Source organism: Prinia subflava, chromosome 29 (genome assembly GCF_021018805.1).
Source record: "Prinia subflava isolate CZ2003 ecotype Zambia chromosome 29, Cam_Psub_1.2, whole genome shotgun sequence".
In the NCBI taxonomy this organism is placed as follows: domain Eukaryota; kingdom Metazoa; phylum Chordata; class Aves; order Passeriformes; family Cisticolidae; genus Prinia; species Prinia subflava.
Genome location: NC_086275.1, coordinates 1,097,274 through 1,119,119, shown reverse-complemented (window position 1 = coordinate 1,119,119; position 21,846 = coordinate 1,097,274). Strand labels below are relative to the sequence as shown.

Here is a 21,846-nt window from a genome sequence, read left to right as displayed (position 1 = left end):
GGAGCGGGGGCTGCGGGCCAGGTCCCCGCAGCAGCCCGTCCCCTCCGCCCCCCCCGGCGCTGGCCCCGCTCCCAGCCCTGCGCCCGGGGCTGCAGGGGCCGAGCTCCGCGCTTGAACCCGCCCCCGCCAGATCTCATTTCCCTAAAAAAAAAAAAAAAAAAAAAAAAAAAAGGCAACCAAAAAAAAAAAAAAAAAAAAAAAAAAGAGGGAGAGAGAGCGAGGGAGGAAAAAAAAAAAAAGGCGAAGAAGGGAAGGAAAGAGGGAAGAGAGGAAAAAAAAAAAAAGCCGGCCGAAGCCATGGCCGGGCTGCGGAGCTGCGGGCTGCTCCTCTGCCTGCTCCTGGCCCGGGCCCTGCGCTTCCCGGACTATTCCTACGTGCTGGAGGAAGAGGAGGAGGACGAGGAGCCCCTGGACTACAAGGACCCCTGCAAAGCCGGTGGGAGCGGGGGGATGCGCGGACAAAGGGGAGCGCGGGGGGGGCGCGGGACCGCGAGTGCAGGAACGAGCGCGGGTGAGTGTGAGTGAGTGTGAGTGAGCGTGAGTGAGCGTGAGTGTGCCCCGCACACACTTCGGGGCTCCGCACGGCCCAGCCCGGCTCCGGCGGCGCGGGGCCGGGGAGTCCCGGCTGCCCCGGACCGGGGGGGAGCGGAGCAGCCGCGGCCGGTCCCGCTCCGGGATGCGTCCGGTTGTACTCGGGGTGAGGAGCGGGGGGGGCCGGCCCCGCACCCCGATTTCTCTCCCCGGTCCTGCCCGCACCGGCAGCTGTCAAAGGCGGCGGGGAGCCCCCAGCCCCCCATGCCAGCCCCCCTCTCCATCCCATCCCAGCACGGAGCCGGACCCAGCCTGCACCCCCAGCCCGCCCCCACCCCTGGACCCCCTGGCTTTGTCCCTCGCGGGGACACCCGGGCCGGGTTTAGCCCGGGAGGTGCTGCCACGGGCGGGGGTCCCTCTGTGCTGGGACAGGGGCTCGGGGGTCTCTCTGTGCAGGGACAGGGGGCTCGGGGGTTCTCTGTGCCGGGACAGGGGGTTCGGGGGTCTCTCTGTGCAGGGACAGGGGGTTCGGGGGTCCCTCTGTGCTGGGACAGGGGCTCGGGGGTCTCTCTGTGCAGGGACAGGTGGCTCGGGGGTTCTCTGTGCCGGGACAGGGGGTTCGGGGGTCCCTCTGTGCTGGAACAGGGGGTTCGGAGCTGCTCCCCAGGTTTTGGAAGGGCTGGCAACAACCCGGCTGCTGCGGGGGGCAAATCGCTGTGTCCCAGTGCGAGCTGAAGCGGCTGGAAGGATTTGGGGAGGGGGAAACTGAGGCACGGGAGGGCCGCGCAGGGCTGAGCCCGCGGCGAGGGTCGGGGTCTGGCGGGGTCTGGCGGGGTCTGGCGGGGTCTGGCGGGGGGATCACGTTTCTCTGTGCTGGCATTGTCTGCGCTGCGAGGCGGCTGTTGATATAACTCTGTCTACACGAGGGCTTTTTTCTGGCCAAAAATCCTTCCCTTCCTGCCCTCCCGGGCTGAAACAGCAAGGCTTGCAAAAGCGTCCGGGCAGAGCCGGCTGGAGCCTTCCTCCTCTCCCGCTTCCTCCAGCTGAGCGGCGGGGAGGAGGAGGCTTCCCCCGGATTAGTGAGCGCTGCCTTTGCCCCCGGCCCCTCCTGGCCCCCCAGGGACCCCCCCTCACCCCCCCGGGCCCGGCTGTTTCCCCCTTCCCATTCCCCTCCTGCCTTTATGAGATCCTGATGGGATTTAATTTAATTACGGGAGCCGGGGGTGGGGGGGATCGGTGGAACTTCAGGCCCTGCCACGCATTGAGCAAGCCGGGGATTCACCCTCCTTTGACTCCCCAGGACCCCGGTGGTGAAATTCAGTTTTCCAGGGAGCCGGAACCTCCTGGCATCCTCCTGACCCCCCTGGAATCCTCCTGAGCCCCCATGGCCTCCCCCTGAACCACCCCCCAGGCATCACAATGTGAGGGTTTGGTTCAGTTTTGGGGTGTTGAGACCCCAACCCCGAGCTCCAGGCAGCTCCAGGAACGGCCAAGCACCAAAATTTTGGCTCCAGGGAGGGAAAGCGCCAGGAGAGGGATTTGTGGAGTTGTGTTCCTTAGTGCCAGAGGTATCCTGAGGCCACCGGCTGCCCGCGGCTCGCCGGCCACCCCGGTGATGCCACCCGCCTGCACCGGTGCCAGCGGAAGGGGAAGAGGCTCCCGTGCGACCGCGTCGCGTCCAAGGATGCCAAAACGGGAAACCACGGGGAGATCCAGCCCTGGGAGCAGCCCCTGGGCGGGCAGGGAGGAAGGAACCGGGGCTGGCCCCTCGCGTTCCCCTCACCCGGTCAGCGCAGCCGGGTCCCGGTGCCCGGGAGCAGCCGCCGGGTCAGATCCGGGTCGGATCTCCGGTTGGGAAAGGCGGCTGGAAGCGCTCCCAGCACCCCCGGCTGTGCCGGGAGCGGCCCCGGGCTGGCTCTGCCTCATCCCGGCGGGGCTGGGGGGTGCTGAGCGCTTTGGTGATGGGAGCTGGGACCCCTTGGGTGCCCCCAGCACGGGGGGATGGGATGGAGCCAATATCGAACCCTGGGTCAGCCCCACGTCCGCATTTTGGGGTGCTTGGATAAACTGGGGGGGCTGGGACCCCCCTGTCTGCCATTCCATCACCCCGGCTCGTGGGGAGGGGGACATGGGGGTGCAGGACCCCTCCAAAGTGGGTGTTGGGGGGCTCTTCTCCCCCAAACTCCCACGGGGAGCTCAGCATCACCTCCATGGCAGAACCACGGGACACACGGGTGGGTCTGGGGGTCTGAGCACCCTTTCCCGGGGGTCAGAGCTTTCCCAGCCGTGCCTGGAGCTTTCAGGATTTCACCTAGATTACACTTCCCAGGCGTCGCCAGCCCGGGCTACTGGTTGCAGTCACACTTGTCAAGCTGCCCAAAAATATTTTCCGAGCCGTTATATGTCACTTATTCATGCCGGGTAAAAATCCACCCGCGGAGCCGGGGCCGGCGGGAGGCCTGCGGTTCAGGGCTCGGCAAACCTTTGGAAATCTCCGGCCGATCCCGGGATCCGCTTTATCTTTGTGTAATCACCCGTTCGGCGCGGCGGCATCCTCCGCCGGGGGCCCGGGGTGCCACGGCGGGGCCGGGGGGGCCTCGGCCCTCGCTGCCCTCCCTCCCCGGGCTCCTGGGAAACGCCTCGGCCGCTGATTCACGCCGGCGGGTCGTGCCCAGGGGGGAGACGGCGCTTCCTGAGGCTTTATCCGGGGCTGGGAAACACATGGCCGGGAGGGACAGGGAGACCCGGGGAGAACAAAGCGGCCGGGAGGGGATGCGGGGAGAGGAGGGAGAACGGCTCACCCTGGGGTCTCCCCCAAATTTTTTCCCCCGGGGAATGGGGGCACAGCGTGTCCTGCTGGTTGCCTGTGGATTGCTGAGGATTCTTGGGGGTCTCTGGGGAGAAAAAGCTTCTCGCTGCTCCCAGTGAGCCGTGGAGGTCCCGCTGGTCACCTGGCCAAGGGCTGCGGGAGGAAGGATGGGGAAGGGTGGGGAAGGATGGAGAAGGATGGGGAAGGATGGAGAAGGATGGGGAAGAATGAGGAGGATGAGGAAGGATGGGGGAGGATGGAGGAGGATGGGGAAGGATGGGGAGGGCGCTGGGGACATCCCGAGCGCAGGAGGGTTTGCCAGGGAGCTGGGAGCAGCCTCAGGAAGGGGTTAAGGTGTCCTGGGAGAGGGGGCTGTGGGCACAGGAAGCACGACAGGGGGGATGTTTGCAGCCTGGGGAGGATGCGCAGAGGCCTGGGAGCCCTCGGGTGTCCCTTGGCAGGAACAGGGACAGGAGAGCCCCGTGGGTGTGGGGTTGGGTGTCAGGCCATCCCCGTCTCCATTCCCTGTTCCTGCTGCCACCAGGCTCCTCTCCAAAGTGACAACAACCCCCCCTGACATCCCCTCGGCCGTGCAATCCCCAAATATTTTCCTTTCCAGCAGCTCTCCCTCTCACCGGTGCTGCTGGCCCGGGGTGTGTTTTCCTCGGTGACCTGGCTTTGGAGAGGGGACACGGGGAGCCCTGGCTCCTTCCATCCCCGGCATGCCGCAGGTCTGGCATCCTCCACGCCGAGCCCTGGAGGAGGCTCTTCCCTCCCTTTTGCTGTCACGGAAGAGCAGCAGAAGGAAAACGCTCCCCTGGAGTGATCCAGCCATCCCTCCCACTCCCGGCCTGCCCCGGACGGACATTTCCTGCCCCTGGGATTTGTTTGCTGCCCGGGATGTTTATTAGAGGCTCCACGGTGCTTATTTTGGTGCTTATTTCATCACCTGGAGCAGGCGAAGGGCTTGGAGCCCGAACGCCGGTGCCCAGGGCTGGGGAGGAGGGAATTTGGCTGCGGGTGCTCAGGGAAGCGTTGGCGGAGAGAGGATGTGCCTTGCACCAGAGGGAATTCGGGATTGGGATCATCCCTCCGCCTCGGAGGCTGTGCTGGAGCCTCCCTGCCTCCCCCAGCTGCTGATGCCCCGTGCCAGGTGCTGGCACAGCCCGGGGCCTCCCAAAAACGCCAGCTGGGAGAGGGATGCTCCAGAAAGGAGGCGGGAGGTGGGGGATGGCAGTGAGCGGTGTCTGAGCGCAGGGCTGGCTCTGGGGGGTGTCCCCGTGGTGCTGACCGGCTCTGTCCCCCCGTGCCTCAGTTTCCCCGCTGGCTGCACAGGGGCCGTGATCTGGCCTGACTCCCAGCCTGGCCTCCGAGCCTTGAATTCCTGCTTTGTGCCTGCTGCGCCGCTCGGAAGGTGCTCTGGGAAAGCAAATATTCCCCTCCGCGGCCTTTGCAGGCCGGCTGCTGCTGAGGGGCACCGGGAGAGGGGCTGCGCCGGTGCCGGGGGGCAGGAGAGGGGCTGCTCCCCCTCCTCCTGTCCTGGGCTGCTCCCCCAGTCCCCAGGACCCCGGGATGCTCCAGATCCTTCCACCCTCACCCCCCACCCGTGCTCTGGGGCAGGGCAGACCCCCGGGCCGGGGGTCCCCCCGGTGCAGAGGGGTCCCCTCCGGCCGGGCCGTGTTTTGCCGCGCAGCTGGGCCGGCGTGCGGGGGCGAGGGGCGGTGCACCGAGCATTCCTCACATATTTAAGGGCTCGCAGAGCCAGTGGGACGCGGCTTTACCGCCCCGCGGCTCAGCTGAGGCCGGGCTGCACCTTCTGAAGGTCTCGCTTCCATCCCGTTCCCGGCTGGGACAGGACAGCTCAGTCCCTGCTTCCTTCCACATCCCAAATCCTGCCTGAGCCGGGAGGGATGCTCAGGGCTCCCAGGAGGGCTTGGAATGACTGGGACGGAGCTGCTGAGGGGGTGCTGGGCTGGGTGGGTGCTCCCCACCCTGTGCTGTGCCCTTGGGGGGCTCCTGGGACCCACCCAGGGGTGACGACCCCTCCTGCTCAGGGCCCTTCCAGCACCTGTGGGACCTGCACAGGGCTGAGGGTCTTCCCCACCCTTTGGTGGGATCTCCACAGGGATGAGGGTCCACCTGCCCAGTGTCCCTCAAGGAATTGTGAGCCCCACACGAGGATGAGGATCTTCCCCACCCTCTGGTGGTGTCTCTGCTGGGATGAGGGTCCCCCTGCCCTGCACCCTGCACGGAGCCTGCTCTGCCCCAGCCTGACCTGGGATCTGATCCCGTCCTGTTTATCTGCCGCCCGCCCTGCCAAGGCTTCCCTGGGGCTGTGTTTGCTTTTCCCGGCTCACCAGAACACTGTGTTCGTGCCCCGGCCTCTTCCCACCGCTCTTTTTATCTCATTTCCCCTGCAGGGCGCTTCCCAGCCGTGCTGGGGCCCGAGGTCAGGCTCATCCCAAAGCCCCAGCCCTGCTGGAGAGGCCGGGCCCTGCTCTGCTCACCTGCCCAGGTGGGGAGGGATGCTGAGCTCCTGCATCCCGGGCAGGGAGGACAGGGAGCCCACAGGGGCATCCCCGGAGCCGTGAGGGACAGGAGGTGCCTGCAGGGTCGGGATGGGGTGCTCAGGGGTTTGGCCAGGGTCCGAATGAAAAACCTTGTTTGTCTAAAGCTCCAGCCCCGGGGTTACGTCACCGTTCCGAGAACCCGAAAGAAAACACAGCACAAAAAGTCAAACAGCAGAGGAGGGCTGAGCTGTCTCCCGGCTGCGGAGGGGGAAGAGCTCCGTGGGAGCAGCAGCCGAAGGGCTGGTGGTGTTCTGGGGGCTGGGAGGGATGGGCAGGAGGGATGATCCTCCTCTCTCCTTCCTCATTCCCCAGTGCTCCATGCCCCTCACGCCTGGCCTTGGGGCTGGCGTCCTGCTGGCACAACATCCTCCCCTCTGGCACCTCATCCTCCTCTCTGGCACCTCATCCTCCTCTCTGGCACCTCATCCTCCCGCCTGGCACCGCATCCTCCCCGCTGGCACTGCCACCACTCGGACCTTGCCCCCAGGGCCACTGTGACCGAGCAGAGAGCAGCCCCTGTGGCACAGCTCCCAGGCTGGGAACAGCTCAGGGACACCGGGACACCTCCAGGGTGGCTGGGGACCTGTGTCCCCTGGTTTGGGGTCTCTTGGGCACCGTGCCCTGGCGGGGTGAGGGGATGTGGAGGGGATGTGGGGTTGTTTCCCCCTGTCCCAACCTGTGCCGTGCCCAGGAAAGGGCTGGCACCTCTCCTGCCAAGAGACCCCCCCTCAGTTTGCAGGGGGTCCCCCTCACTCTCAGGGGGTCCCCCTCACTCTCAGTGGTTCCCCTCATTCTCAGGGGGACCCCCTCACTTGCAGGGAGTCTCCTCCACCCCTCTCACATGAACAGGGAAGGGACAAGTGGCAGCAGCGTGGGGGTGTCCCCAGTGAAGCCCCTCGGCGAGTTTAACAATGTCTGGGGGGCCTTTGGCAAGCAGAGACCCCCCCCAAACTGCCCCACGTGTCCCCTCACGCCACGGGAGCACAGGGAGCGAGTGGGAGGAGGACGTGACCGGCGCCCAAACCGACCTGGGAGTTTCTCAACCCGACACTCTGGGCTTGGCCCCGGCGTGTCCGTACAGGGATCGCCGCCGGGGCACCCCTGGAGCCACTGTCCCCCGTGGGCTGGGGGCTTCTGGGGGAGCCCAGCCGCCTCCAGCCTGCAGGAAAAGCAGCTCCCCGTCCCCGGGCTGGCCTGCCCGGCTCTCTCATGTCTCCCAAATCCCTCACATATGGTTTCTATATCGCTTGGCTCCGCCGGCGCTTGCTGCGCTCTAAGCCAGCTTACTTTCCCTTGTCTTTCCATGCAGTTTTGGCACGGGAGGCTCGTCCTTCTCCCCGGCCCTGGTCCTCCCCCGCGCTGCCCGTTCGGACACGTCTCTCCCGGCCCCGGGGAGGGTGTGGGGAGGCCGGGGCCGGCTCCTGCCTCTGCTCTGCCCTCAAATTGCAGCCTGGCCCTGCCAGGGGAGGTGCCGGCCCCGGCTTGTTTGCTCCTTCCCTCGGCGCTGCCACAGGTCTGCTCCCCACCCCGGAGCTTCCCGCGGTGGGATTCACCCTGGGGACAGCCCCAAAATGTGGCTCTTTCACCCCAAATTGCTCCACACCACCGCTGGAGCGAGTGTGGGCTCGGTGCTCTGGAAAGGGATGGGATCCAGGCTGCTCCTCTGATCCCGTGGCCGTTCCTCTCACCCCGTGCCGGCTTCCTGGACCTCTCAGGGTTCTCCTAATTGTCCCGCCTCGCCTTCATAATTAGTGGCTCTTTTGGGATCCATTTGCTTGGAGCGCGCCCTTGGCTCCGCTCACCCTCATCCCCCGAGCTGCTCCGGCTGCCCCATTCCCCACCGCTGCCCTTCCTGATGGGTGGCGAGGCCAGGGGTCTCCAGGCACCCTCTGCTCCCCCCGGGCACCCCCAAAACCTGCGAGGAACCCCGGAGCCGAGGCCTGACCTCAGCCAGCCCCGGCGTTTCCGCAGCAGCAGCCGCGGCCCGGGGTCGGGGCCGGCCAAGCGCCGGGAGCCGCTCGTGTCCTGCACCCTGAGTCACGGAGCACAGAGAGGAGGAGGAGGAGGAGGAGGAGGAAGGGCTCTGTGCAGGGTTTTGTCCAGGATGCTGAAGCATCTCTGCCTCCTCCCGGTGCCGGAGGGAGGGTCCCGGCCCCGGCAGACGGCCGGCCCCGCTCCTGCGGGCGCTGGGCGCAGCGGGAGCTTCCCGGCCCATATGGCCCGGCCCGGGGCTGGCGGATGACTCAGAGGTCGCTGCCTGGAGCATCCCGGGGCTGTGGGAGCCTGCAGCGGCCTGGGGGGCAGGAGCCGGGCAGGAAGGGGGTGCTAAAGCCGGCAAAAAGCAGGGAAATAAAAAGGCGCTTTTGCAACACAAATAATAATAGAAACCTTAAAAAGTGATGGATGGGCTTTATGCGATCCAGATGTGGAGCAGAGCTGGCTCCAGCTGCTGGGGAGTGGGGGGAGCCCGGCCAGCGCCACGCTAAGTTGGAGAGAGAGAGGAGGAGGAGGAGGAGGAGGGGGAGGAAGGGTTTTTCTTCATCTTCGGGGCTTGGCAGGTGTGGAGGGGCTGGGGGGAGGCGCCCGATGGGATTTGGGGTCCACAAAGGAAGGCTCACCCCTCCCCTTCCCCTCGCAGCCGCCTTCCTGGGTGACATCGCCCTGGACGAGGAGGACCTGCAGCTCTTCCAGGTGGACCGCGTGGTGGACCTGGCCCGCCACACCATCACCCGCCTGCCCTCCAACTCCTCAGGTACCGCCACGCCCCCTGCGCCCCCGCCTGCCCCGTCCCCAGTCCTGCTGACCCCTCCCGTCCCCACAGGCAGCAACGCCACCAGCCCGCGGCCGGGCCGCCCGGGGCGCCGCCGGGGCCGGCAGAGGGCACGGAGCCGCCGCGCCGCCACGTCCCGGCCGGAGCGAGTGTGGCCGGACGGGGTCATCCCCTACGTGATCAGCGGCAACTTCAGCGGTGAGTCACGGCCAGCCCGGGGGGATCCGGCCCTGCCGTGCCTCAGTTTCCCCGCCGTGCCTCAGTTTCCTTGCCGTGCCTCAGTTTCCCCTCCGGGCTGACTCCCCGTGCCGCCCCTCCTCAGGCAGCCAGCGAGCCATCTTCCGGCAGGCCATGCGGCACTGGGAGAAGCACACCTGTGTCACCTTCCTGGAGCGCAATGACGAGGACAGCTACATCGTGTTCACCTACCGGCCCTGTGGGTGCGTGCGGGGCTGCTCCGGGACCTGTCCCGGGGGTTTGGGGCTCAGTTTGGTGGGGATGGACCCGTCTGCTCGGGGTCCAGGAGGTGCCGAGCTCGGCGCTGGCGCCAGCCCGGGCTTGCAGCGGGGCTGGTGCCAAAGGAAACAGGGGTTTGGACGAGCTCGGCGTCTTCACGCGCCGGGGCAAGGCCCTGGCCAAGCAGACGCTGGTGAGGAGGAGGAGGAGGAGGATTTCCCCTGGAACAGGAGCCCCTGCGTGGGTGCAAACCCGAGCCCGGGTCCGGAGCACGGGGCTGGAGCGGCTCAGCCGCAGGGCAGGGGCCAGGATGGGTGCAGGGGGCTGGGTGGGCACCCATGGGAGCGGGATTTGGGGCTGGTGCAGCCGTGCCAAGCCGTGCCAAGCCGTGCCAAGCCATGCTGAGCCATCCCACGCCAGCAGCTGAGCTCTCCCTGTTCCCAGGCAGGGCTGAGGCTCGAGTTCCTCACCCGGGCAAGGCACCTGAAGTTCCATATCAGGGGTGATTCCCACATGCCCAAAGTTTTGTGGGACCCCCTCTCTGGTACCCCTGGCTGGGGAACACCGGGGTGTCCCCAGCACCCTCAGAGAGCCGGGAATCACCGGCTCCTCCCCTCCAGGTGCTGTTCCTACGTGGGCCGCCGAGGAGGGGGACCCCAGGCCATCTCCATCGGCAAAAACTGCGACAAATTCGGCATCGTGGTGCACGAGCTGGGCCACGTCATCGGCTTCTGGCACGAGCACACGCGCCCCGACCGGGATGACCACGTCTCCATCATCCGGGAGAACATCCAGCCAGGTGGGGATGAGCTTCCCTCCTTCTCCTTCTCCTTCTCCTTCTCCTTCTCCTTCTCCTTCTCCTTCTCCTTCTCCTTCTCCTTCTCCTTCTCCTTCTCCTTCTCCTTCTCCTTCTCCTTCTCCTTCTCCTTCTCCTTCTCCTTCTCCTTCTCCTTCTCCTTCTCCTTCTCCTTCTCCTTCTCCTTCTCCTTCTCCTTCTCCTTCTCCTTCTCCTTCTCCTTCTCCTTCTCCTCCTCCTCCTTCTCCTCCTCCTCCTCCCTGCAGTGGGGTTTTGCCGCAGGTGGGGTCCCCCTGGCAGTGTCCCCGTCCTGTCCCCCTCAGGACAGGAATACAACTTCCTGAAGATGGAGCCGGAGGAGGTGGAGTCCCTGGGGGAGACCTACGACTTTGACAGCATCATGCACTACGCCAGGAACACCTTCTCCAGGTACGGCCCGGGGTGTCCCCTCGTGTCCCCTCGTGTCCCCTCGCCTCCTGGGGACAATGGCACAGTGTCCCCCACCCCCGAGGGCGGTTATCAGCTGTGGACAGAGTTAATTCCCTTGAAGGAAGGTTCAGGATGAAACTCCCCAGAGTCCCTTCCCAGAGCAGGGAATTGTCCCCGCAGTCACCTCCGCTGGGGACACGTCCCCGCTGACTCACCGGCCTGCAGGCTTTAATCAGCCGGGCTGCTTTTAATTAGCCAGGCTGTTTTTAGCATCATTTCCCCGAGAGTGGGGCCGCAGGGCCGGCGGTTCCCACCCTGCTCATCCCTTCCCTGCCCCAGGGGCATCTTCCTGGACACGATCCTGCCCAAATACGACGTGAACGGCGTCCGCCCCGCCATCGGCCAGAGGACGCGGCTCAGCAAGGGGGACATCGCCCAGGCCCGCAAGCTCTACCGCTGCCCAGGTCAGTGTCCCCCCTGAGGGGCACAGAGGGGCTGAGGGGGCACCCCTGGGGTTGTGTTTATGGTTCACCCCAAATCCTGGTGAAATTGGATGGATTTGCTGGATTCTGGATGGATTCACTGTTTCCGGGGGTTTTGGGGTCCTCGCTGCTGTGGGATTCCCTAAAGAGCGCTCAAGGGGCCTTCCCCCACCCACTTTGGGGGGCAGTGAGCAGAATCTGCCCGTGTGAGGGTGTCCTTGGCTGCCCTCTTTTCACACTTCTCTGAGAAAAGAGCATCCCCCAGAGTGTTCCCCCAAAAGAATCATCTCCAGAGCATCTGGCAGGAGCAGCTCTCGAAAGAGCATCCTCCAAAAATCTCCCAAAAAACACCCCCCAAAGGAATCCCCCAAAGAGAATCATCCAAAAACATCTCCCAAAAAACACCCCCAAGAAATCCCCAAAGAGAATCATCCAAAAACATCTCCCAAAAAACACTCCCCAAAGGAATCCCCCAAAGAGAATCATCGAAAAACATCTCCCAAAAAACACTCCCCAAAGGAATCCCCCAAAGAAAATCATCCAAAAACATCTCCCAAAAAACACTCCCCAAAGGAATCCCCCAAAGAGAATTATCCAAGAGCATCCCACAGGAACATCCCCCAAATAAATCCCCTAAGAGAATCATCCAAGAACACTCCCCAAGAGCATTCCCCAAAAAAAATACTCCAAGAGCATCTCTCAAAAAACATCTCTCCCCCAAAAAAATCCTTCAAGGAGCATCTCCCCCCAGAGCCTCCTGCAAGGGCACCCCCAAAAAATCTCTACAAAGAGCTTCTCCCCAGAGGATTCCTACAAAAGGATCCTGCAAGAGAAGAGCATCCCCCCGGGGGAACTTCTTCTGAAAAATCCTCCAGAGACCCCCAAGAGCATCCCCTGCGAGCATCCTCTGACCCCACAAACACCCTCAGAGAGAGCGAACCCTCCTCGGAGCAGCCTCCCCCACCCCACCCCTGCACCCCGCGGGGTTTGGATGAGGTGGGACAGGATCCCACCCCCCCCGGGGACAGAGCGGATCGTGGCCAGCTCGCGCTGTCCCCCTGGCGGGCGCTGGGGCTGTGACCTGGGGCGGTGGCATTGTCGCAGGCACGGGGAGAGGCTGGCACGAGTCCCCCGACAGCAGGCACGTGCTCCGGGGCTGTGCTGGCAACATCTGCGAGGAGTTTGGCTCCCCGCACGCTCCCGCTTAATTCCAGAGACTAATTAGCAGCCTGGAAGAGGGACGCCTTTGTGAGGGGCCCCCGCGGCCGTGCCGCCTTCAGGGGAGCAGGAAAAGTGATTAGCTTGAGGCAAGGAAAAGAAAAAAAAAGAATTAAAAAGAAAAAGAAGCCAGCCCAGAGAAAGCCTCTCTGGATCACAACTTTCCCTTTCTTTTGTTTCCACTGTAAGCGAGGAGGGAAAAAAGGCAGCGAGCCCGGGTTTCAAGCGGGTTTTTTTGAGCTGTTTCACCTTTCAGCCGTGTGCCCGCCCTGTCCGAGGGGCGGTGGGGAGGGGGCAGCCCCGGCGGGGCTCCGGAGCTCCCGCGGCTCCCGGGGGCAGCGCCGGGGGCTCGGGGGGGCGGCAGCGCTCCTGCCCCCGGCCCGGCCCTTTGGGGGTGTCACGGAGCCGCTCCAGGGAGGGGTGGGGTGGAGGTGATTTGGGTTTTGTTTGGTCCTCGGGGCTGGGGGTTAGGGAGGGAGAAGGGCGCTGGGGATGGGGGTGATGCAGCCGTGCCCTCCCTGCTACTGGGGGTTTCTCTGGGGGGTCTGAACCCCGCTTTTCTCCCTTCACAGCCTGCGGGGAGACACTGCAGGACAGCCAGGGCAACTTCTCCTCCCCAGAATTCCCCAATGGATACTCTGCCCACATGCACTGCGTCTGGAGGATCTCCGTCACCCCCGGAGAGAAGGTACTGACCGCTGGGATGAAGGCTCCCACCCTCTCCCAGCCCTCCTCATCCTCCTCCCACCCCGGTTTTGGGGCGTTCCCAATCCCAGCATCCCAGGTGGGGTGGGATGCTCTGGGTCTGGGCTCTGCCAGGAGGGTCTGGGCTGCACCAGGAGGGTCTGGGCTCCTCCAGGAGGATCTGGGCTGCACCAGGAGGGTCTGGGCTCTGCCAGGAGGGTCTGGGCTCCGCCAGGAGAGTCTGGGCTCCACCAGGAGGGTCTGGGCTCCACCAGGAGGATCTGGGCTGCACCAGGAGGGTCTGGGCTGCACCAGGAGGGTCTGGGCTGCACCAGGAGGGTCTGGGCTGCACCAGGAGGGTCTGGGCTCCTCCAGGAGGGTCTGGGCTCCGCCAGGAGGGTCTGGGCTCCTCCCGGCCACCGGGGTGTGGGGGGAGCTCACCCCACGCTCCTCCTGCTCCTTCCCAACCTTAGATCATCCTGAATTTCACTACCCTGGACCTGTACCGAAGCCGGCTGTGCTGGTACGACTACGTGGAGGTGAGAGACGGGTTCTGGAGAAAGGCCACGCTGCGAGGTAACAACCCGGGGCCCCCTGCCCGCTCCTCCTGCCCGCCGGGGCCGGCAGCGGGGCCGGGGGACCCCCTCTGCCTCTCTCCCTGCCTGCCTGGTACCTCAAAGTCCTGGGGAGGGGGGAATCAACCCCCGGAGGGGTTATTGGGGTGAACGGAGCTCCCAGTTTAGCCCACAGCAGTGAAACCAGTCTGGGTGATCCAGCTGGCACAGCTCTCCCCAGGGAGTGCCAGGGTCCCGGTCCCACCCCAGGGAGATTCCAGTGTCCTTGTCCCACCCCTGTGATGTTCCCCAGGGTGTGCCAGGGTCCTGGTCCCACCCCCAGGACCTGGATGTTCCCCAGGGAGATTCCAGGATCCCAGTCCTGTCCCCGTGGACTGGATGTTCCCCAAATCCCAGCTGGAATCCCAGTTTGAGTGAAAAAGCCAGAAAAGCCGGAGGGAAGGTGGGGGGAGAGGTGGAGGGAGAGGTGGAGGGAGAAGCAGACTTTGGCTTTAGGCTGGGAAGGGGCGTGAGAGGGACCAGGAGGAAGCGGTGGTGAGGAAGAGGAGGTGGTGAGGAAGAGGAGGTGGTGAGGAAGAGAAGGAGGCTGTGAGGGAGAAGAGCTGGTGAGCAGGAAAAGGAGGAGGAGGCAGTGAGGAAGAGGAGGTGGTGAGGAGGAAGGGGAAGTGGTGATGAGGAAGAGGAGGAGGCAGTGAGGAAGAGAAAGTCATGAGGAGGAAGAGGAGGTCATGGTAAGGTAGACAAGGTGGCAGAGAGGAAGAAGAGGTGGTGATGAGAAGGAAGAGAGGGCAAGGAAGAGGAGGTGGTGAGGAGGAAGAGGAGGTGGTGGCGAGGGAGAGGAGATCACAGTGAGGAAGAAAAGGTGGCAGTGAGGAAGAGGAGGTGGTGAGGAGGAAGAGGAGGTGGTGATGAGGAAGAGGAGGTGGTGAGGAGCAAGAGGAGGTCACAGTGAGGGAGATGGTGGTGAGGAAGAGGAGGAGGTGGCGGTGAGGAAGAGGAGGTGGCGGTGAGGAAGAGGAGGTGGAGGTGATGAAGAGGAGGTGGCGGTGAGGAAGAGGAGGGTTCCAGCACGGCAGCCCAGCACGCCTTCCTCCCCAGGCAGGTTCTGCGGGAACAAGCTGCCCGAGCCCATCGTCTCCACCGACAGCCGCCTGTGGGTGGAGTTCCGCAGCAGCAGCAACTGGGTGGGCAAAGGTTTCTTCGCCGTCTACGAAGGTAGGGGGGAGCAGGGGGGCCCGGGGGCTGCCGCGGGGCCCGGGGGGGCTCAGGCTGCCCCTCCTCCCTTCCAGCCATCTGCGGGGGGGACGTGAAGAAGGACAACGGCCACATCCAGTCCCCCAACTACCCCGATGACTACCGGCCCAGCAAGGTGTGTGTCTGGAAGATCACTGTGTCCGAGGGCTACCACGTGGGACTGACCTTCCAGTCCTTCGAGGTGGGTCACTGTCCCCCCCCGAGGCTGGGGAGGGGTCACCTCCTCATCCCAGGCCTCCCTCAGGACGGGCCTGGGGCTGCTGCGTCCCTCGGCGCCGCCGCCGTGCCTCGGTTTCCCCGCGCAACGGGGGCAGGAAGGGTTTGGGGGTGCTGGGACCAAAACCCACCCCCGTTCCACCACCCCCCACAGATCGAGCGCCACGACAGCTGCGCCTACGACTACCTGGAGATCCGGGACGGCAGCAGCGACTCCAGCAGCCTCATCGGCCGCTACTGCGGCTACGACAAACCCGACGACATCAAGAGCACCTCCAACAAGCTCTGGATGAAGTTCGTCTCCGACGGCTCCATCAACAAGGCCGGGTTCGCCGTCAACTTCTTCAAAGGTTTGGGGGGTGCTCCGGGGGGAGCTGGGGGTGCTGGGAGCCCCCCCCGGCCGCTCACGCCCCCTGCCCTGCCCAGAGATGGACGAGTGCTCCCGGCCCAACAACGGCGGCTGCGAGCAGCGCTGCGTCAACACCCTGGGCAGCTACAAGTGCGCCTGTGACCCCGGCTACGAACTGGCGTCTGACAAGCGCCGCTGCGAGGGTGAGCGTGCCCTGAGACCCCTCCCCAAAGCCCCCTCCCCTGTGGCGTCCCCAGCCCCGTGGAGGTGACGGGCGCTGGGTGGTCCCGCCCTGCAGCCGCCTGCGGAGGTTTCCTCACCAAGCTCAACGGCTCCATCACCAGCCCGGGGTGGCCCAAGGAGTATCCCCCCAACAAGAACTGCATCTGGCAGCTGGTGGCGCCCACCCAGTACCGCATCTCCCTGCAGTTCGACTTCTTCGAGACCGAGGGCAACGATGTGAGTCAGGGGGAGCGGCCCCTCTGCGTGCCTGGCGCTGCCCCTGTCCTTTCTGCTGGCCCCAGGGGTGGCCCTGCAGTGTCCTCAGCCCCGTGTCACCTCCCAGGTGTGCAAATACGACTTTGTGGAGGTGCGCAGCGGGCTCACGGCAGACTCCAAGCTGCACGGGAAGTTCTGCGGCGCCGAGAAGCCCGAGGTCATCACGTCCCAGTACAACAACATGAGGATCGAGTTCAAGTCCGACAACACCGTCTCCAAGAAGGGCTTCAAAGCCCATTTCTTCTCAGGTAGAGCTGCCCGGCCCCGGCACGGGCATCCCCTGCCCTCCCTCACCCAGCCGACCCCCCCTGCGCCCCCAAACTGCCGCTGACGCTCCCCTCGCCCACCCTGGGGGTGCAGCCCCCGGGTCCCAAAGGCCTCCAGCTGCAGGCAGCCTGGCTGGCAGCACATTTTGGGAGGTTTTCTCCTCTTTTAGGGGACAATTGGCTCCTACTTTCAGAGGTCGGGGTGCTCTCAGGGGGTCCCCAGGGGGTGCTGGGGACAGGGATGTGCTCAGCCCCGGGTGCTGCACCCCTCGGGTGGCATTACCGGGGTGGGGGGACGGTGACACCCCGCTCTGCTGCTGCTGCTCCCCGCTCTGCTGCACGGCACCGGCTCCCTGCGCTTCCCGGGCAGAGCGCTCCGCCTCCGGCCGCGTCCGCGCTCCCCGGGGCGACCCCTCCTCCCAAAAACCATCACCCGCCCCTCCCTGCCTGCCCAAGGCCCGCTCTCCTCTCCCGGGCCACCCTGCCAGGAGACGGTGTCACCTCCGGGTGGCTCCTGTGGGGACTGGTGGGGACACCGGGGTGTCAACAACACCAGGGTGCAGCCGGGGCTGGACCCGGGGCTGGGGGCTGCTACGGGACCCTCGCACTCGAGGCGGTGCCCTCGGTGTGGCACAGAGCCCTGGGCACCTCCCGGAGCCCACCGTGAGCCTCCCGCTGCGTTTTGGCTCCGTCGAGGCCGTTTTTGAGGGGCAGTGGGACCCCCGCATCCCCCCGGAGCCACCGGGGATTCCCTGGAGCGGCAGAGCCCCCCGGGCCCGGGGCTCCGGTGTCTTTGCTTTATCTGTTTAATTAAAACCAAGGCGAGTAGGGCGGCCCAGGGGGCCCAGCCGTCGGAGCCGGCACCCTCCACAAAGTGATTCCTCGGGGAAGCCCGGCGGCCGAGCGGGACCACGGGGCAGCCGGGTGAGTCTCCCCCCGAGGCACTTCGGGCTCCTTCCCGCTCCCCTTCTCCCTCTTTTTCCTCATCCAGCTGGGATGTGCGGTGACAACAGACCACCAAAGCCTCTCCTCACCTTCCCCTGCTCAGGTCTCGGGCTTTCCCGGCAGCAGGACCACCCTGGAGGACTCGGCCACAGCGGGGTCCCTCCTCTGGTCCCCCCGGGGTCGCTCCCCGGGGTAAAACCTCTCCCGTGCGGCTCCTTTTTAGCCGCGGAGGGTCCCCCGCGCTCCGGACGAGCCTCATCCCTCGGTGCCGCGGGCAGCCCGGCCGTCTGGGCGCCCGTTTTTCCCCGCTGAAGACGTGACCCCTTCCTCCTCCTCCTCCTCCTTCTCCTCCTCCTCCTCCTCCTCCTCCTGGCGGGCCGGGGGCTCCGTCGGTTCGCGCGTAAGGATGCGCATCCCGCCCGGGACCCGCCACGGTGTCCGCGTCCAGGTACGTCCCCCCGGGGCTCCGCCGAGCTCCGCCCGGCGCCGGGGGTCCCGCGGCGGGGGGAGAGGCGCTGCCGGGGGCGGAGGGGCGGAGAAGCAGCCCGGAGCCGTCGGATGCCCCTCGGGGGAGAACGGTGAGCGCACGGCGGGCGGCGAGCGAGCCGGTTGGAATAAAGGATTGCTAAAGACACCGACCCGGTGCGCTTCTTTCCGCTGCCAACTCTCTGCTGCTCTTGTCTCGCCCGCCCAGGCTCCCTCCGTGCCAGCTCCCCCCGCGGTGCTGGAGCTGCTCTGAGCCCAGGAGCCCCTTCCCATCCCCAAACGGGCTCTTCCCGCCTCGCTTCCTCCTCCCTCACACCCAGGAGACGTCAGGTTACAGCCTCGGCTTGCGAGGCGGCCGCGGGGCCGGGGGGGCCGAGGCAGGACCCCCCTCGCCGCTGGCTCCAGGAGGGACCCGGCTCCTCCCCGGCATCGCTGTGAGCTCGGAGCGGGACGCTCAGGGGGGCTGGTGCCCGCTTGCTGCTGGCTTCCCTCCCCAAAACACCGCCCCGCGGGCAGGGGGAGCGATGGGACGCGGAGGGGTCTTTGGGGGGGCTCGTGGAGGGGCTGGCGAACCCCGATCCCGGAGGCGGGAGATGAGTCCGGCCAGCTCGGGGTGATCCCCAACCCCTCCACTTCCACCCCTAGACTGGAACCCACCCAAAGCCCATCCTCATCCTCCCGGAGCCAGCCTCGTGCCCCCTCCTTCTCCTCCTCCTCTTCCTCCCCGCAGAGCCGCCCGCCCCGGCCGCAGAGGGGCTCCCGGGGGTCCCCTCGCTGCTGCTTCCCCGGCTGCCGCTCCGCATGCCCCCGCCGCCCCCGCCGCCCCCCGCCCCCCATCGCTCCCCCCTTCTCTCCCTCTCTCTTTGCAGAGAAGAAGCCGCAGCTGCAGCCCCCGAAATCTCGCCTGCCCGGCCTCAAGTCCCGCATGCAGAAGCGGCCGCGGGGCCCCTCCTGAGCCTCTCCACCCTCTCCGTCTTTCTCAGGAACGCCGCGGCCCCGGAGCCGTGCGGGAGCACGGTGGGACCGAGCCGAGCCGTGCTGCCGGCCCCGGCAGCCTTTTGCTTGACAGAACTGGTTGTTGACCTTATTTTTTTTTTTTTTTTTTTTTTTTTTTTTTTTTTTTTTTTTTTTTTTTTTTTTTTTTTTAACTTTTTTTTTTACTTTTTTTACCTTTTTTTTTTTTTTTTTTTTTGGTGGTTCTAAGCACTCCCCACCCCTTCGGTTTTGTCATTGACCAGCTGACCTTGGTTTGTTTTTATTTTTCCCCCTTCCCCAATTTTTACCGTGTCTGTGACATTTCCTATCGATGAGTAAAGAGGGACTCCCGCGTCCTGGTCTTTCTTGTGCATCTTTGGTTGTCACTGTGTGTTTTTCTGCCTCCCCCATCCGTCCCGGCAGCAGGTAATGGTGGCACCCATGGGTGAGCCCAGGGGAGAGGAGGAGCCGTGCTGTTCCCCCAGGGCTGGAGCTGGAAGCGGGGTGCTGGAGCTGCTTGCTGCTGGCCGGGGGCGCTTGCTTGGCTGCAGGGCAGCGGCGTGGGGCCGCGGGCTGGGCTGGGGGCAGTTTTGGGATGGAAATTCACCATTCCAGGCTTTCCCAGCCCCCTCAGCCACCCCTCTGCTCTCTCCCAGACAAGGACGAGTGCTCCAAGAACAACGGGGGCTGCCAGCACGAGTGCCTCAACTCCTTCGGCAGCTACGAGTGCCAGTGCCGCAGCGGCTTCGTGCTGCACGACAACAAACACGACTGCAAGGAAGGTGGGTCCACCCTGCACCCCCCATTCCCGGGGAACCCCCCACCCACCCATCCGTGACCCTCCCCGCTGTCCCGGCAGCTGGCTGTGACCACAAGGTGACATCTGTCTCGGGGACCATCACCAGCCCCAACTGGCCCGACAAATACCCCAGTAAGAAGGAGTGCACCTGGGCCATCAGCACCACGCCGGGCCACCGCATCAGGCTGGTAGGGATTGGGGGGTGGGGGGCACTGGGGTCCCCTCTGCCAAGCCTCGGCCTCACCCAGAACCTCCACAGAGCTTCTCGGAGCTGGACGTGGAGGCGCAGCAGGAATGCACCTATGACCACCTGGAGGTCTTCGATGGGAAGGACGCCAAGGCCCCGGCGCTCGGCCGCTTCTGCGGGGCCAAGGAGCCCGAGCCCATCGTCTCCTCGGGCAACAAGATGTTCCTCAAGTTTGTGTCCGATAACTCCATCCAGAAGAAGGGATTCGAGGCCACCCACACCACAGGTGCCTCCTTGGGGATGGAAAATGGGGTTACAGGGAGGGGGGACAGTGCAGGCGCCCCTAAACCCCGGCTCTCCCCGCAGTGTGCGGGGGCCAGGTGCGCGCCGAGGTGAAGACCAAGGACTTGTATTCCCACGCGCAATTCGGGGACAACAACTACCCGGGGGGCTCGGACTGCGAGTGGGTGATCATGGCTGAGGAGGGCTTCGGCGTGGAGCTCATCTTCCAGACCTTCGAGATCGAGGAGGAGGCCGACTGCGGATACGACTACATGGAGCTCTTCGATGGCTACGACGGGACGGCGCCGCGCCTCGGCCGCTTCTGCGGCTCCGGGGTGAGCTCGGGCAGAGGGGGATGTGGGGTGGGGTGGGGTGGGGGCCAGGAGTGAGGGTGCAGAGTGACGGATGAGGCCGAGCCGGAGCGGAGCGGGGAGAAATCCCCACGGGAATTTGGTCTGGAGCGATGATTCCCACCCTCCACCCTGCAAACGTTCCCTCCCACAATAAGCGCTCAGCCCGGGGATTCCTGCGGCTCTGAGCACCCCTCCCTCACCCCCGCAGCCCCCCGAGGAGATCTACTCTGCCGGAGACTCGGTGATGATCCGCTTCCACTCGGACGACACCATCAACAAGAAGGGTTTCCACCTTCGCTACACCAGCACCAAGTTCCAGGACACGCTGCACACGAGGAAATGAGGGCCGGGGGTCCCGGCCCCGCCGCGGGCAGGGCAGCAGGAGGAGGAGGAGGAGGAGGAGGGCAGGGAGCGCTGCCCAGCACAGACTGCACGGAGGAGAAGCACACAGCCAACCTCAGCACTCAAGACACGCTCGCACGGGGCCCCGGGGCTCGGGCGCCCACGGCACGGGGCACGGGGGGGGTCCCCGCCAGCAGCCGCCCACCCCGGTGCTGGGGGGGCCGAGCAGGACCCGCTGCCCTCCCCTGCCCCGGCCAAAGCTCTGAATGTACAAACCAGTAACCGGGAAGAGCCCAACACACACAAGGTGCTGTCTCTCTCTCTTGTACCCATGAAATAAATACCCTTGTACTTGGAGCGGGGGCAGCCCCGGATTCTTTGCTTCCAGCCCAGCAAAACAGCATCCAAAGTGGGGCTGGACTGGGTGGGAAAGCACCCAGGACCCTGCACGAACCCCGATCCTAAGGGAGGATCCCCATCCTTGGGGTTCTGATGGAGCAGAGCTGGGAATTCCCACAAAGGAGCACCCAGAGCATCTCCTGGTGACAGCGGATGGGTGGCGGGCTTGGAGCCCCCTGCCCCCCAGGACTCTGCAGGTGCCTTCTCTCCCCACCACCTTTATTTTGGGGTGTCTCTGAGCCAGAGGAGCACCCGCTGTGGGGTGGGTGGGTGCCACGTGCTGCACCCACCGCGTGCTCCGGCGTGTCCCCACGCTGGTGGTGGCAGATGGCGGGTGGGCTGCAGCACGGCCCCCGCGCCCACCGCGTGCTCCCGCGTGCCTCGACCCCTCCTGCATCCCGTGCTCGCTGCTGCTGCAGGGGGAGGCTCCTCTCGCCTGCCTGTGCCAGGGCTGGGGGTGCTCTGTGCCCGGACAGAACCGGGATGGGCACCGGGGCTTTTCATCCAGAGGGGTTTTCAGTCTCCACGGTGAAAAGAGGGTGAGGAGTTCAGGGAACTTATCGTTTTTAGTCTCTGTGGTGAAACGGGGGAGAGGAGTTTGGGGAACAGCACAAGGACAGATGGCCATAAAAAAACCCATAAGTTCCACCTCAACACAAGGGAGAACTTCTTTCCATGAAGGGTGGCAGAGCGCAGGGACAGCCCCAGGGAAAGGTGGAGCCTCCCTCTCTGGCGGCGTTCCAAACCCACTTGGACGCGCTCCTGTGTCACCTGATGCAGGTGACCCTGCCTGGGCAGGTGGGATGGACCTGGTGACCTCCAGGCCCTTCCAACCCGAACTTTTCTGAGAGCTGGCGAGGGCCACCTTGTCCCCTCCCAGTCCCATCCCCTCTTCCCTTGAGCTGGATCCCCACCTTGATGGTGGGGGGTGTCAGAGCGACTTTTTGGGGTCCCGCGGGGGACAGAGGCGCGGGACACGGCCGGTGGCGACCGCACAGAGTTTATTGAAACACCTCCAGCACAGCACAGGGATGCTCGGGGACGGGGAGCCGGTGGTTGTACAGCGTGCAGGGGGACACAGAGACGGGGGCGGGCCCCCGGGGGGGCCGCACCAAGCGCCATGCTGCCGACGGCTCATGCGGGGGGCGGCGGGTCGGGGGGCACGGGGAGGGGGG

General features: G+C 65.3%; 2 protein-coding genes across 9 annotated transcripts in view; one reads left to right on the top strand and one right to left on the bottom strand.

The window, feature by feature from the left end:
* Positions 1–21,846, bottom strand: part of REEP4 (receptor accessory protein 4) — a 115,103-nt gene that overhangs the window by 18,987 nt on the left and 74,270 nt on the right. The window lies entirely within an intron of this gene.
* BMP1 (bone morphogenetic protein 1) lies at positions 202–20,629 on the top strand. 8 transcript variants are annotated; one of them, XM_063420012.1, is made up of 20 exons: positions 207–436; positions 8,549–8,662; positions 8,732–8,878; positions 9,003–9,120; positions 9,757–9,935; positions 10,256–10,361; positions 10,701–10,825; positions 12,634–12,749; positions 13,219–13,321; positions 14,419–14,535; positions 14,610–14,755; positions 14,945–15,140; positions 15,217–15,342; positions 15,438–15,598; positions 15,705–15,885; positions 18,966–19,091; positions 19,169–19,296; positions 19,368–19,581; positions 19,662–19,912; positions 20,139–20,629. In XM_063420012.1, the coding sequence occupies exons 1-20, from the start codon at positions 298–300 to the stop codon at positions 20,271–20,273; spliced, it is 2,928 nt and encodes a 975-aa protein (XP_063276082.1). In that variant the 5' UTR covers positions 207–297; the 3' UTR covers positions 20,274–20,629. The 8 variants fall into 8 exon arrangements, 3 of the variants coding, with proteins under 3 accessions (XP_063276084.1, XP_063276083.1, XP_063276082.1); XM_063420013.1 differs by having other exon boundaries at positions 206–436; positions 8,549–8,878; XR_010083199.1 differs by lacking the exons at positions 18,966–19,091; positions 19,169–19,296; positions 19,368–19,581; positions 19,662–19,912; positions 20,139–20,629 and adding exons at positions 16,725–16,827; positions 16,952–17,296; positions 17,543–17,768; positions 18,204–18,350 and having other exon boundaries at positions 203–436; positions 8,549–8,878.

Bases quoted from the DNA above. Each gene is read 5' to 3' on its own strand.
- BMP1 (XM_063420013.1), top strand. From the start codon at position 298: ATGGCCGGGCTGCGGAGCTGCGGGCTGCTCCTCTGCCTGCTCCTGGCC. The intron at 8,879-9,002 runs GTGAGTCACGGC...GCCCCTCCTCAG, and splicing joins GATCAGCGGCAACTTCAGCG to GCAGCCAGCGAGCCATCTTC. The intron at 19,582-19,661 runs GTGCCTCCTTGG...CTCTCCCCGCAG, and splicing joins CGAGGCCACCCACACCACAG to TGTGCGGGGGCCAGGTGCGC.